Source organism: Onychomys torridus, chromosome 10 (assembly GCF_903995425.1).
Source record: "Onychomys torridus chromosome 10, mOncTor1.1, whole genome shotgun sequence".
NCBI lineage: Eukaryota > Metazoa > Chordata > Mammalia > Rodentia > Cricetidae > Onychomys > Onychomys torridus.
In genome coordinates, this window is record NC_050452.1 from 84,945,849 (window position 1) to 84,959,340 (window position 13,492).

At 43.9% G+C, this 13,492-nt stretch overlaps 1 protein-coding gene across 1 annotated transcript in view; it reads right to left on the minus strand.

Moving 5' to 3' along the window:
- Positions 1-1,142: 1,142 nt before the first annotated feature.
- The window catches only part of Parm1 (prostate androgen-regulated mucin-like protein 1), a 102,825-nt gene continuing 90,475 nt past the window's right edge, over positions 1,143-13,492 (minus strand). The window contains exon 4 of the mRNA XM_036200657.1: positions 1,143-4,915. Coding sequence (XP_036056550.1) covers positions 4,831-4,915 — 85 coding nt within the window. The 3' untranslated portion in view covers positions 1,143-4,830. The remainder of the gene's footprint in view (positions 4,916-13,492) is intronic.

Here is a 13,492-nt window from a genome sequence, read left to right on the forward strand (position 1 = left end):
AACTGTCTGTCAGGATGAAATAGCTGCTAAGGAGGTTTGTTTTGGCTTTTCCTAGATGTCATCCATGGTCCAGCTTCTTATGAGCTTATAGAGGAAGCTGCTCACCTCCTGCAGCTGAAAAACAAAAGGCAGAGGAGAGTCTAGGGTCCCCAAACTTCCTTCAAGGATTTGCTCTCAATTACCTAACTTCCTTCTACAGGACCCAACTCACAAAGATTTCACCAGTAGTGCCACAGACTGCTGACCACGTCTCTAATACCAGAGCTTTCGAGGGACACATATCCAGATTTCATCACCAGAAACAACCAATAGGAGGGGCTGGCTCCATGTTTGGTCTCCATTCCTTAAGGATGGCCTAGCAAGTCTTTAATGGTGTTACTGGTAGCCATGCAATGAAATGAATCAAACCCAATTTTAAGTATGCATTCATCATCTAGTCAATAATGTCTAGGTGGTCCTGTTGGTGCATGCATATAATCCCAGCACTTCTGAGATGGAGGTAGAAGCGTCTGGAGCTCAAGAGCAGCTTGAGCTCCATAGTAAGTTCAAAGCCTGCCAGACTCATTAGGCTAAGTCTCCTGGGGAAGAAAGAAGAAAGAACCATTTTTCCCCCTAGTTTGCAGCTGCTTCACTCTTCCCATATGGAGCAAAATGCATGGGATTCGCTGTGGCTAATCAAAATCAAAATAATATTTGGTTAGCTTCTTGGGGTTGAAATTATCCTTTGGATGGCTGAAATTGCCTGCTAATTAGCTGTCAGATAAGGATGAATATGCTGAATTTAATTTTTTGAAATGGAGCGAAGCAAACACCACATGTATTGCTAATGCCAATGTGCTTTAATGTGACTTGATTATGCTTACCATCTCACTCACTGAATCAAAATGTTTACTTGTACCACTGCTGGGTAAAACATGCAGAATATTTGAGAGTGGAATCACTGCTCAGAAAGAGTGTTCAATACTAACGCTTTCTGTTTCAAGATCAGAGTGACCTTCCTGTGCAACAGAAAAATATTATTTATTGATGGGGGATACAATTTCATTAAGAACAAGTTGGAGCTACTTAATATGATCAGTAAAAATGAACCCAGTGACCTGGATAGCAAAACATCTCAAAATGTGAGTCACCACAGCTAGACATAAGCTTTTAACCACTTTAATTGGTAGAATTATAATTGGTATGCAATAGGTCTTACAACAAATGTGGATATGACATCATCAAATATCAAAGACGTTGCACACCTTCCCATCTTTCAACAGTGTCAGCTAACTTACTCCAAGAGAGAAATGTGGCAACGAGCTAATATCAACTAACATTTCCGAGATCAAAGTTGAAATGGTACATCCATTTGCCCTCAAAAGAAGGTTAAAGGCAAAGGTGAATCGACGTGCAAATTAGCATCTGGACCATTCACAAATTTTCAAGATGCATAGGATCAAACCATGCACCCTTGCAAGCAAGATGAAGGGCAAACAAATTACATTAGAGCACAATCTGCTCCTCCGAGACCCCGGGGTGTGAAAGTCAGAGGTTTCGGCCATCAGTGCTCAGGTATCCATTGTGTGTCATCCTAACCTGGATCCTGATGCACGTCTGTGAGACCTGTGTCCTGGGCCATCTTTTCAGTCAGAGGGGGAGATCATTCTTTCTGGTTCCAGGACAGTTAACCCTGCATCCGTCAGGTGCATGGGAGGGAAGTTCAGAGCTCTGATAGCCGTCTGATGTGGCTATGATATTAACCGTCGTTTTATAGAATAAGTAAAAACAACATACCAATATAATAGCAAATAAGAAACTGAGATCACTTATATATCTATATAATACTTGAAATGTCCATAAATAGTTTTTCTCCAGAAACTGAAAACACTGTAGACACAATTTCATAAGTCCTCACAGAACGTCTGTGAGGTAGGAGGGGCTGAGGCCCCTATGAAAGCATCACCCCCTCTTTATAAATGAAGACACAGCTGTGTAAGGAGGACAAGGGGTCCCCACCAGGGCCACAGGAAATCTGAACTACAGGAAAAGGAAAGCGGAGTTACACACCATTCTCTGATCATGTGCAGTCCAGTGAGAAGGGGCTCCTAGCTTGCTTTCTGCTCTGACTTTTTCTCCAAAACATTATAGCCAGTCCTATCCATGGTGGGGTGTGACTATTTAAATCTACTAGAACTTCCCTTGTGTAGATGTGAACTAACTATCCCTGAGGTAAAGGACATCAATTATTGGCGTGTATTTCAGAGGGATGCGTGTGTGTGTGTGTGTGTGTGTGTGTGTGTGTGTGTGTGTATGTAGCAACATTTGTAGAATAAAGATGCTGAAATCTCTTGGCCAATTCAATAGAGGAAAAATATATGTACATATTTTATACTAACAAGCACAGCAAGGGTTGTTCTTGAGTTTTGAGGGGAAGCTGTCACCTTGGTGGATATGACTGCCCTGTGTTTTGCTGAAAGCAATTGGAAATTAACCAGAGCAAAAGCAATCACATGTTCATGCACAATGGCATCTTTTGGTGTGAAAATATTCTTGCTGTGCCTTTGGTTTCTAACAGGTGAGGGTTCTTGGGAGGAAGCTGGTTCCTCTGGCCTAGGACTGACCCCAGAAGTAATATCTGAAGTACATTTTCCTAAAGTGTTTCATGGAGAGCTTTGTGTCATATGTCAAAAATGTTTTTGGCTGGTGGAGGAAAATGAGAAGTAGAATGCCCTATTTGTATTGGCTTGTCTTTTGACTAACTAGAGACCCATGAAGGGGTCAGGGTAGTAACAAGGGATAGTTGTTTAGGTCAAGCATGGCCAGAGGGCATACCCTTGCAGTTTTTATGAGGAAGTCCATTTGTGTGTGTGTGTGTGTGTGTGTGTGTGTGTGTGTGTGTGTGTGTGTCTGGTGGTTCATTCAGGAATATCTTAATTTCTGCAAACCCACTCCTTGTTACTCACTCTGCTTACAGACTACCTTTGATGATTGTGCTTTCCTTTGGGCACCTCTGAGATTTAGGAAGAATTTCCCTTAGAGTCTGGATGGCAGGTTGTGGGGAAAACCCCTACTTGTGGTCTACACACCAGAGGGGTTCAGGATAGCATTATAGAGTGTTTTCTTCAGCAAAGTCATGGGGCAGGGTCTGTCCAAGGAGTTAGCTGATCGTTTCCCCTCTGTGACATCATAGGACAAATGTAACATATTTTAAGATGTATGCTTCCTATTACATGAAATCAGTAAGACGCTGGGTGCCAATATCAGATGTTGCAGAAGGACAGCGGTGTAGCCCTGTAATAAAGCTCTCTAGAGATACAAACCAATATAAGGCAACTGCACATGCCAGGAATCAACCTATCAGTCAACAAACTAAACACTTTGGAGAAAAAAAAATGTTGTTTCACTTTGCTAAAATGAAAGGGTTTTACTGATGTATGTCTTTCTACATCACAAGGACATCACAATAAATCTCAGTCTCAATGTCAGCCTTTGATGTTTCCGACTAGGAGGCTCTCTGTGGTGGCTGGTTGTCTTGGGGAAAGTAGTGGGTTTAGCAGGCTCCAGGGTCTCTACCCCTTAGGGGTGCTCCCAGATAAGCAGAAGCAGTCAAAAATTGCCACTAGACATTTTCAAATGCCCCTAGGAGAAGAAGACAAAAATCACTTCCTGATGGGTAATAAGTGAAATAAATGGCTGCCGGTCAAGAAAAGTGAATGTTCCTCAAAATTTGTTGTACAGGATTTTGAGACTGGAGACCCAGAGGTGTTCTTGTATTAAAAGGGAGATAAGTGAGGGAGGTGTTGGGGAGAATGAACAGGAATTCTTGGTGTCTCCTTCCTATGGAAGATTAACTGCCTCTTTTAACATTTTTTTAAAAATAGCACAGAGCCATTACCCAATATAGACAGTAAGGCAGTGAGCCATTGCTCTGTGGACTCCTCCAAGATTTAGGCATCTCCCACTACTGTGGAGAGCTGGCTCTGGCTTGCTTCAAGAGGCTCCACGTGAGCTTTTGTCCTTCCTTTCTTCTCTCACCCTTCTCTCCTCACCACTGATACTCCACATGCCTCTCCCTTTCTGTTCTTCAAGCTCATCTCCCAGCTTCTCCTTGGAACTTTTCTGAAAGCCAGTGGGCGGGGCTTCCCGTTGCCATCCAGTGGCCTGGATGGGGAGAATGGGAGAGCCTGCTTGGGATGATTACTTTGCTCTTTCCTGTTGTTCTCCCACTGGGCACAGCCCTCTTTCATCTTTCCTTAATTAGGCAGCCAAGAGACGTCTCCCTGCTTGTAGGACCAAGTAGGCACCCTGTCAGATACAGCCAGGCGAACAGCCAGGGATTAAAAAGAAATCAGGAATCCCTTGCTTCCTCCACACAGGGTGGTAGCCTCCAGGGACACATTCCTTTTCTCCCCACTGATAGATACTTCATGTAATTGCCTCTAGAGAAGTTTAAGAAATAACCCAAACCAAAAGTTCCCCTAAAATTAAATCCCCAACAAGGCAACCTGAGCCCTTTTCCTCAAGTCTTTCCCAAACGGGTCCTGTGGTGGGGGCTGCAGCCTCTACCTCACAGTGTCTGGCCTGCTCAGTGCAGCGATGGCCATGTCAGCTGCAAATCGGCCTCCACTGGCCTTTACAAAACTGTTCTTCTGTACCAGAAGGGGGATGCGGTAGTAGCAGCCAGAGGAGAGGGAGGAAAAAACAAAACAAACAAAACAACAACCATACCAACAGAACAGGGCTTGCGATTGTCGTTCAATGAGCATCAGGTACTTGTTATTAATTCTACTGGATAAGCACTTGTAAATAAAGGGCAGCTATTTCTTGTCCCCCAGCCGCCTCCCTTGGTTAGGAGTCATCATAGAGCGGGTTGTTGTAGTTCCCCCAGGACCCGTAGTCATGGTCATCCAGCAGCCTTCCGTAGGAGGAATGCCTGTGTGGGAAGAAGAAGGAGAGGTTACTTGTAGCTGTGCCGGCTGAGGACCAGTTAATGCCCTGTAGCCTGAACCCAGGAAGGAGGCTCACAGGTCGGTGGGAAAGGCATGACACAGTCCAGCGAGGTAACCCTGGACGATGTTGGCCCCAGTTATCAACATCTGCCTAGGAGCCGGCCTGGGGAAAACCCCTACTTGTGGTCAGCTGAGATCTGCTGAGTCTTTTAGGAGAAGGGAGCAGGGGCTCCATTTCCACAGCTGCCTAGTAAGAAAGGGAGGGAAGGGAAGCTTGGGGCCTGGCGTCTTGATGTACGTCCTGGGGCAAATTTTCCCTAACATAATATCTACATAACAACAGACACTATTGCTGCCACCACAGCTCTTGGTGTTTTATTGTCATTTATAAAGCATGTCTATATTCAGTTTTTAGTAGATCCTCAAAGTCAAGACTGGGAGAAAGAAGTCTTTCTCTGATGAGGAAAATAGCGTCCAGGAAGTGTAACTGATATACCCCAAACCTTCCAGCTGAGCTATGTGTCAAATCCCCACCTCATTCTAAAAATGGAGTTATCAGAGTTCAGGTCCCTGAGTCTGATTACCCTTTAGTGCAATGGCAACATGGCCTAACAAAGCTGTGCTGGGCATCCTAGGAGGCTGTAACACATTATGATTTCTGTAAGAAACTGAGATCAAATTGCTATCACTTTATTGAAGACCACTGAATGGTTGCTTATGTAAGTGTGTAAGCCAAAAGTCTTTAGAGTGGTTCCCAAAGTCACAAAGGCTCTGGACCTTCTACTTTTCTGAGAAAATTAATTGCTCTTAGCTCACATGTACCACTTTATTTTTTTTCTGTCTCCCATTCTCAGCTCCGTTGCCTCAGGGACTTTGCACTTACTGTTTCCTAGCTCAAATATCTTCCAAAATACTACATGACTCCTGTAATTGTTTTATCATTACTTCTCTTCTTCAACTAGACTATATGTTTCATGAAGGTAGACATAATTTGCCTGTTATGTTTAGTCATGGTTCTATTTCTAGCTTCTAGAATATTCAGCACACAGGAAGTCATCCATAATTGTCTATGGAAGACATAGGAACCGAAAAAGACATAGCTTGAGTTCTCACAAAAGTGAATCTGTTCACAAAGATGGGCACTTCCCTGGGAATGGCATGGCCATTTAGAGACTGAAATGAGTGACGGGATTAAAGAACAGCATGGGCAAGCCCTTGGTGCCTCTGAGGGTCTTGCTAGCATATGGATTCTTTCATGTGTCAGACCCTCCCAAAATGCCAATGCTTCATCAGAGCCTGTGCAGACTGCACTCTTTGCTGGGCTAGTGTGACAGTTGGACTCTGCAAAGTGAGGGACAAGAGCTGAATTTAGATCCAGGGGGCTGAGATTGGACTGGAAATCATGGATGCTAAATACAGTGCTGAAAACCATGCCCGGTCCGTACAGTCTTCTCTCAGCCAAAGGGGAATAATAAGCAAAAGAGAAACACAACCCAAGGGACACAAAAGACATTTGCTCCACTTCCGTCAGCTCCTAAAACAATTGCTCTTCTCTCCTGCAGCTTACTGACATCAGCCAGGGGTTGGCAAAGAGATGACATTTTGCCAGAGCCAGGCCCTTGCTGTACTCATTCAGAGTTGCAGTACTGCTCCTGCAAGCTGACTCAGTGGACCCGATATCTTTTCCTGGAAACTTGAAAATGCACCACAAACTAATCTCTTGACACTACCATCCCACAGTCGTGTGGGTGTGAGAAAGAGAGAGAACACAAGTAACAATCTAGACACACTACTGCCATTTCAATATACAGGAAGAGCAGAGGTCAGTTTGGTTGGTGAAGATCATGAGCTGGCCATGGCCAACCTTCCACTTACATAAAAACCTCCTGTTCCAACCGGCCACTAGTAGGATGACTGAGAAATGGAGCTGCCCCATGAGAAGATAAAACCCCACGAGAAGATAGAATACCAGAATCCACCCTCTATTTCAGCATGACTTTACCACTGTGAGTTTGGAAAACATGTTCCTAATAACCTCACACCTTCATTAATGGGGAGCCCCTGTTTCCCCTTGAAGGTAATTTAACTTCTTGTGGCACTTGAATCTCTTTGATATCATTTTATTCTCATAAACTGTCCATTTGGTCAATAGATGTATGGCCTGAGTAGGTTTTGGCCCCTTTGTTCCTTCACTTATAAAATGGAGAGTTGAAAAAAATGCATTCAAGTTGTTAGAAGGATTCACTGAGGTAATGCATTTTAAAGGCTTGGCACACAATAAATATTGGCCAACGCTGCTTTGTAACTTTTATTATAATGAAACTCATACAAGCCCAAGCTAAATCTGTAAACAGTGAAACAGAGCACGGAAGTGCTGAAGCCCTGCTCCAGGCAAAGTAATAAATCCAGTTTCTGATATTATTGTCATTGGAATGTTCTAAAATATTACTCTGGAAAGTGAGGTCGAAGGACTGAGACTCCTCTGGCCACCAGGTTTTGCAGGCTGTGGTTAATTTGGGCTCTTGGGTCAATGCTGCCCCTGAGCTTGCTGTATCGAAGGAGGTGTCTACTGTACAAACAGGAGGAGATGAGGAAAAGGGCCAGTCTTGCCTTTCATTTTTCTTCCCTTTCCATTTGAACAATGAGTGCTGCTGAGTGGGGAAGACATGCAAGGGACATGGAGAAATCAGAATGGGGGAATAAAGAGAGAAAAATGAGACATGCAATGAACCCACAGGGTTTGCTCTGAACGGATGCATTCAGGGTCTGGACCAAGAGTTGGATATGCTGGGGTTCAAGCTGGCCTTGGGTAGATCTGATGATGTTTTGGACAGAGGAAATGAAGCACAGCTGTGGATATGTGATAAAAGGAGAAGAGTTAGTGAGCATTTAAACCTTTCTTTCTGGGCCAGGACTTCTTAAGCCATGGCATATTTTGATTAAACATGGAGAGCTTTCCAGATGGGCATGTGCAAGCAGACACTAAGAAGTAAAGGAGGAAACATCCTCCTACTGCTACATCAGGGAAGCAGGACTCCAGGGATTTAGATGGCTCTGTCAATATTATTTAATGGGAGACCCAATAATAAAACCTCCTTTTGACTCTGTAGGACCACATTCTTTATCTAACTTCTATCTGAAGAGCAGTTGGTATGAGTGATGTTATTGTTTCCTCTTAAATGCCCTATCTGTAACTATCTGTTCCCTTAATGTGTTAAGCTTGATGCTAGGGTTATAGTGTAAATATTTGAAGGTGACAGTTTATATCTAGTAGCATAGAAATTGTGCAGATGTTAACTTGGCTAATACTAGAGATGGTTCTTAAGGTTTGTGGCATTATTATACAAAGTTGGCAATGTGGGGGAAAAATCTCAATAAAGAATGCTGGAGGTAAAAGGGTCCACTTGACTTAAAGAGAGGAAGGAGGGGGAGAATTACAGCCAGACCCTGAGCACGTTGTGACTTTACAGCAGTTAGCTCAGTACCCACAGTGCTCCGACCAATGGCACTACCCTTCTCGTCTGTACTCCTCCTGGACCTGAGACGGAAACTATGAACATGTTTCTTATTTTATCTTCTTGTCATTACTTTATTGTCCTTGACAATGAGTGTGGGGTTTCCCTTTCTTTGAGTTTAAACAAAACATATGTTAGAAAACACCTGCTGTTTTTCCAAAGGTACATCCCAGCTCTTAGCAAAGTCTCCACCTGTGTTGATGAACACACCCCAAGTCCTCTCTTTTGGCTTTCAATCACTAGTGCTTATCATGAGCTAAGGAAGGAAACACAGACATTAAGACAGGACTTGGTTCGGGGAAATGCTGCAGTCATTGGCCATTAGTAATGAAGGGTCAGACTCTGACTTCCATTAGCAAAGATGTCCGGTGAAGCTGTCTCCTCTATTCCTTTACACCAGTGGCTCCCTGTTTCTAATTGTTACATCCCTGCTTGGCTCCTTTCATTGAACTGTTCATTGAAAACTTAGTCTTAGGGACCCTGTTTTGGAAACTTAGGGACACCATGACCAGTGAAATACACTTAAATACCTGTCCTTAGGGACCTTACATTCTGAGATGGGGCCATAATAGATACATTACAAATAATTATGTGGTAGATGGTAGTAACTGCAGTGAGGGGGGGGAGCAAAGAATGAAGAATTCTCAGCGGGAGGTGGGGGATCAATGTTCGGAATGGTGCCCAGAGAAGTTCTCATGAAGGCATCATTTGAGCAGACACCTGAGGAGAAGAGAGATGAGTCCTGTGGCTGTCTGAAACACATTAAAAACAGAGGTGGGAAAGAGGGCAAAGGTCTTGGGGACAGGAACACACAACACATCTGTGTTGCATCTACCAGGTCCCTAGTAAAAATAAAATCAAATTTTCATATCGAATGTTTCAATTCACGGAAAAATTTCAGGCAGCAGTGACAGTGGTGTCCGTCAGTCCTTCACACAGCATCATCCAAGGTCAGTGCTTTGTGTAACAATCTGTCCAAGTTAGGACATTAATGCTCTGGGGCATGGTTTTAAAGCTAAGAAAATTGAGGCCATGGAAGCCAGGCTTAGTCAGCCATAGTTACTACAGTGAGTTAGTGGCTGAGTATCACAACTGAGGGTCTTATCAGTGCTACCTCTTTCTGCCAAAATCCCAACGATGGATGCCTTTCCAAACATTTTCAAAATCTCCTTTCACAGTCTGTTGTTCTCAGAGCTATTGTTTTCAAACATATCTCTCAATAACCCATCACCTTCACATTTACGTCTTTCATTTTTTCCAGTTCGTTATCTGTGTGTTAGTTATATGTGTGTCTCTGTGAGACGCCATACCACTGTCAGACCGTCAACACAGGTGAGGGCTGCAGGCCTTGCCTCTGTCAACAGATCCAGCATGGAGTGGTGATCAGTGAACGTCTCCCTCTGTGTGTCTTAACAGACACAAGTGGCTCCCACTTCCTCACACCTGCACCCTTACAGGTGAGCCAATCTCTAAGACCAAATCTCATCCCTTGCAGTTGGTTGTACTCTAAAGCTCTCATATTGAACTTGGATGGGGGTGGGGAGCAGAGGCTTTCTATGGCTCCAGTGGAAGAGGCTGGAACATGTCACTACTTCCTGGGAAGCAAGTGGAAGACAGCAGGAAGGTGCATCCAGGAACTCGGTATGGAGAGGGTGGGTAGGCAGATCCAAGAGTAGTTCTACTTAGAGGCAGACACTTGGGAATTAAAAAACTGGATGAACCAAATGCCTCCTAGTTTGTTCAAAGTCATAGAGGCATGAAGGGACGAGGTTGTCTATTTGGGGGACCTCCACAGCAAAGTGTCTCTTACAAGTGTCAGGACATAAGGATAAAGCAGAATTATTCAAACTATGGTTCTTGGACCCTCAGCTTTGGTATCCTCGGTGAGCTAGCTAGAAATGCAGATGTAAGGACCCCATCCAGACCTACCAAATCAGAATCAGGATCAGAGTGACTGGAAATGGTTTGGAATATGCTCCCACCCCCACTGGCAATTTTATTCAGCAGATCCCAGAAGTCACAAAGGTGGGAATCAAATAAGCTAGACAGCCAGAACTCCAAAAGCTAATCTGAAAGTATTTACCACGTGGACAACAAATTCTAAAAGACCCTGGCCTTCACAGCTGGCCAGGGCTAGTCATTAAACCCAAGAACAAGCAGAAACCATCTGTAGCCACTGTGAGACACAGAGCAGGACAGTTAACCTCTAACAAAGACATCTGAAGAGCCCAGCCCTGTGGAGTCTAAACTTCAAGATCACATGTATTTTTGTGAAGGGTTGCCAGCACACCTAATCATAGCTCCATCCACTTCTGCAGATGCGGGCTCTTGTGTGGGGAGATTATCTCCTAGCTGAGCAGATTGGAGCAATTTACACGAAACAGAACTGACTTACACCACACTTCAATCATCACTAATTAAAGACACCGTTCTGCAAGAGGTGGGGAGGGCTTTTGCTTCCCGTTAAATTTGCAAATGAGCTTTGGAGTAGAGACTTCCTGAGACTGTTTCTGCTTATGAATGTCTAACACAGATGCAACCTCACTGACGAACAGCATCACAAGAAGGCTGCCACACAACACACAGCTACACTGCTGAGCTTCGCCTCATCTGCCTCTCCTCCCCCCTCTTCTCTTTCTCCTATGACTCCTTTGTGTCCATCAAGGGGGAATGCCAAGGACACAGTCACTCTGCCAGCCTCATATTGGAACTCACCATCTCACTGAGCATCACATGACATACCCAGTTTTGAGAACAATGGATGTCACAGCATTCAGCCTCCCCACTGAACATGTACAGGTGTCCCAATTTAATCCTCCAACTCTGGAGTTAAGTGTTTTATTATAGTCCCATTTTACAAAGGAAGACAGTATAGACCGATTGAGACGCTTCTGCATAGATCTTGTGCCTACTCGCATGCTGTGGTCTCTTTGGGCACACGACACTCATCATTTCACCCTCAAACCAAGCTTGACAGCCACAGTAAGAAGGCCCGTGTGGTGCTGGATGTGAATGCAGAGCTCCTGACCCCCCCTCTCACATGAAACTGGTGCTAGTCAAGATGGAGAGCGCTAAGAAGTTCAGGCAGGTCAATTTTATAAGCCACATGCCACGATGGCTCAGGTTATTGAAAGACACAGTTCTCCAGGCGGCAGACACTGTGATGAGCCTGGAGGTCATAGCTACTGGAGAACGGAAGTGTGAAAACAGATGGCTAATGAGTTTACCGATGCCTTTGGAGGAAAGGAGCACTTGGGGAGAAAGGTAAAGGCACGGAGCCCTGTCAGCAGAGCTTGCAAGGCACACTGTGTTTGGGAGCTGAGGTGGCCTTTTCCAGTGGCTTTGTACTCACAGGGACATTGGGCGTGCCAAGGCTGTAGCCTGTGGGTACAGGACATAAGCTAACAGCTCCCTTATGACCTGGGAATTCAGTTAGTAGCCAAGTGATAAGAGTCCACCAGATAAGAGAATACTGACATGCTATCATTCTTAGAAATATGAGCTGATAGAAGCAAAACAAAGTTCTAGGCTAGGTAACACATATACATACAGACACATACAGACACATACACATACATACATAATACACACATACACAACATATACACACAGACACATACACACATAATACATATACAACACACACACACACACACACACACACACACACACACACACACACACACGCAGGGGCAGACATCAATGGAGCTGACTATATTTTTGATGAAGGATCAATTAGAAGTATTTTCCATGAATCTGGCAAGATAACACTTGAAGGGCAAGCGTGGCCCAAGACCCATGAAAACAATTAACCTATTTATATCACCATTTCCCCCCATAAATGTAAGGGAGAAGTAGAAAGGGGTTTTCCTTAGGGGTTTTCTAGTGCATGGGTGTGACTTCCTTGTCCTTAAGTGCCAAATGAGGGTAGATTAACACATAAGTAGCACCCTTATGCTCACACCACTGTGGGCCATCTACATTTGGAAAAGAGAGACATTGGGGAGAAAAGCATTTTTATACAATTTTCATCAGCACACAGAACAATTTTTAATGGAATGTTAATTTTCTAAGTGTGGTACAACCTATGATGGCAAAGGTATCGCTGAAGTGGTCCCACTGTGAGAGAGATACCTGCCACATGGCTGGTGATCAATAAATGTTTGTGTGTTTATCTACATGGGTATGTATGTATGTATGTATGTGTGTGTGTGTGTGTGTATATATTTTTGTATGACTATGTTACCAAGATTATTTCTAGCTCACAGTATTGATGATGATGGCAGGAGGAAGGCTTTGTTCTTGGCACACAGTATCCATTCCCTCTCCCCATATGCCCACCAGGTCATTAAAATCACCGTTCTTCCAGGTGAGGGAGTGAGGGCTAATGGTTTACCATAACATGCACAGGCTGCTGTAAAATGGTGGAGCTGGGACTTGAACTAACATCTCCCAGCATCTAGAATCTGAATATTTAATTACTGTTCAAGCCTGCAGATAGGCAGTGTTTGTTTGAATGGTAAAATTGAATTCTCACTTAAAGTAAAAACAAAACAAAAATCAGAGTCCTTTAGCTGGTCTTGGCATCCTTTTGTATGTGTGTGTGGGGAACATAGCAAGTAGGAGGGCATTCGTGCCAAGGTCATGCTTTTTGGTGTTATAGTTCTGCAGAATATCACCACTGGTGATTTGACAAATGGTTATAATTTATCTATAAGTTCCTTTGGCTGGGCCAGGGATGTATTTTTAGCATTCTCTTTGTTACAAAGTAGCAATGAAGCTACTTAACTCATAAACACAGGCTCTCTACAGAGGTAAACCAGAAGTTAAACTGGAGCGGAGAGTCACACTCACACCACGTGATTTATAAAATTATGTCTGATGTTCAAAGAAATTCAGACTTGATGAAGACAGAGGTTTTTGTTTTTAAATCCGAAGGAAATGTCTTTCTACAAAGGCTTTTGGACTTGAGTGACTCAGGCTTTTTGTTTCCATTTTTCCTCGAAAACTGTCCTTTTCTATCTTTGTACCCTAGAAGGAGGTGAT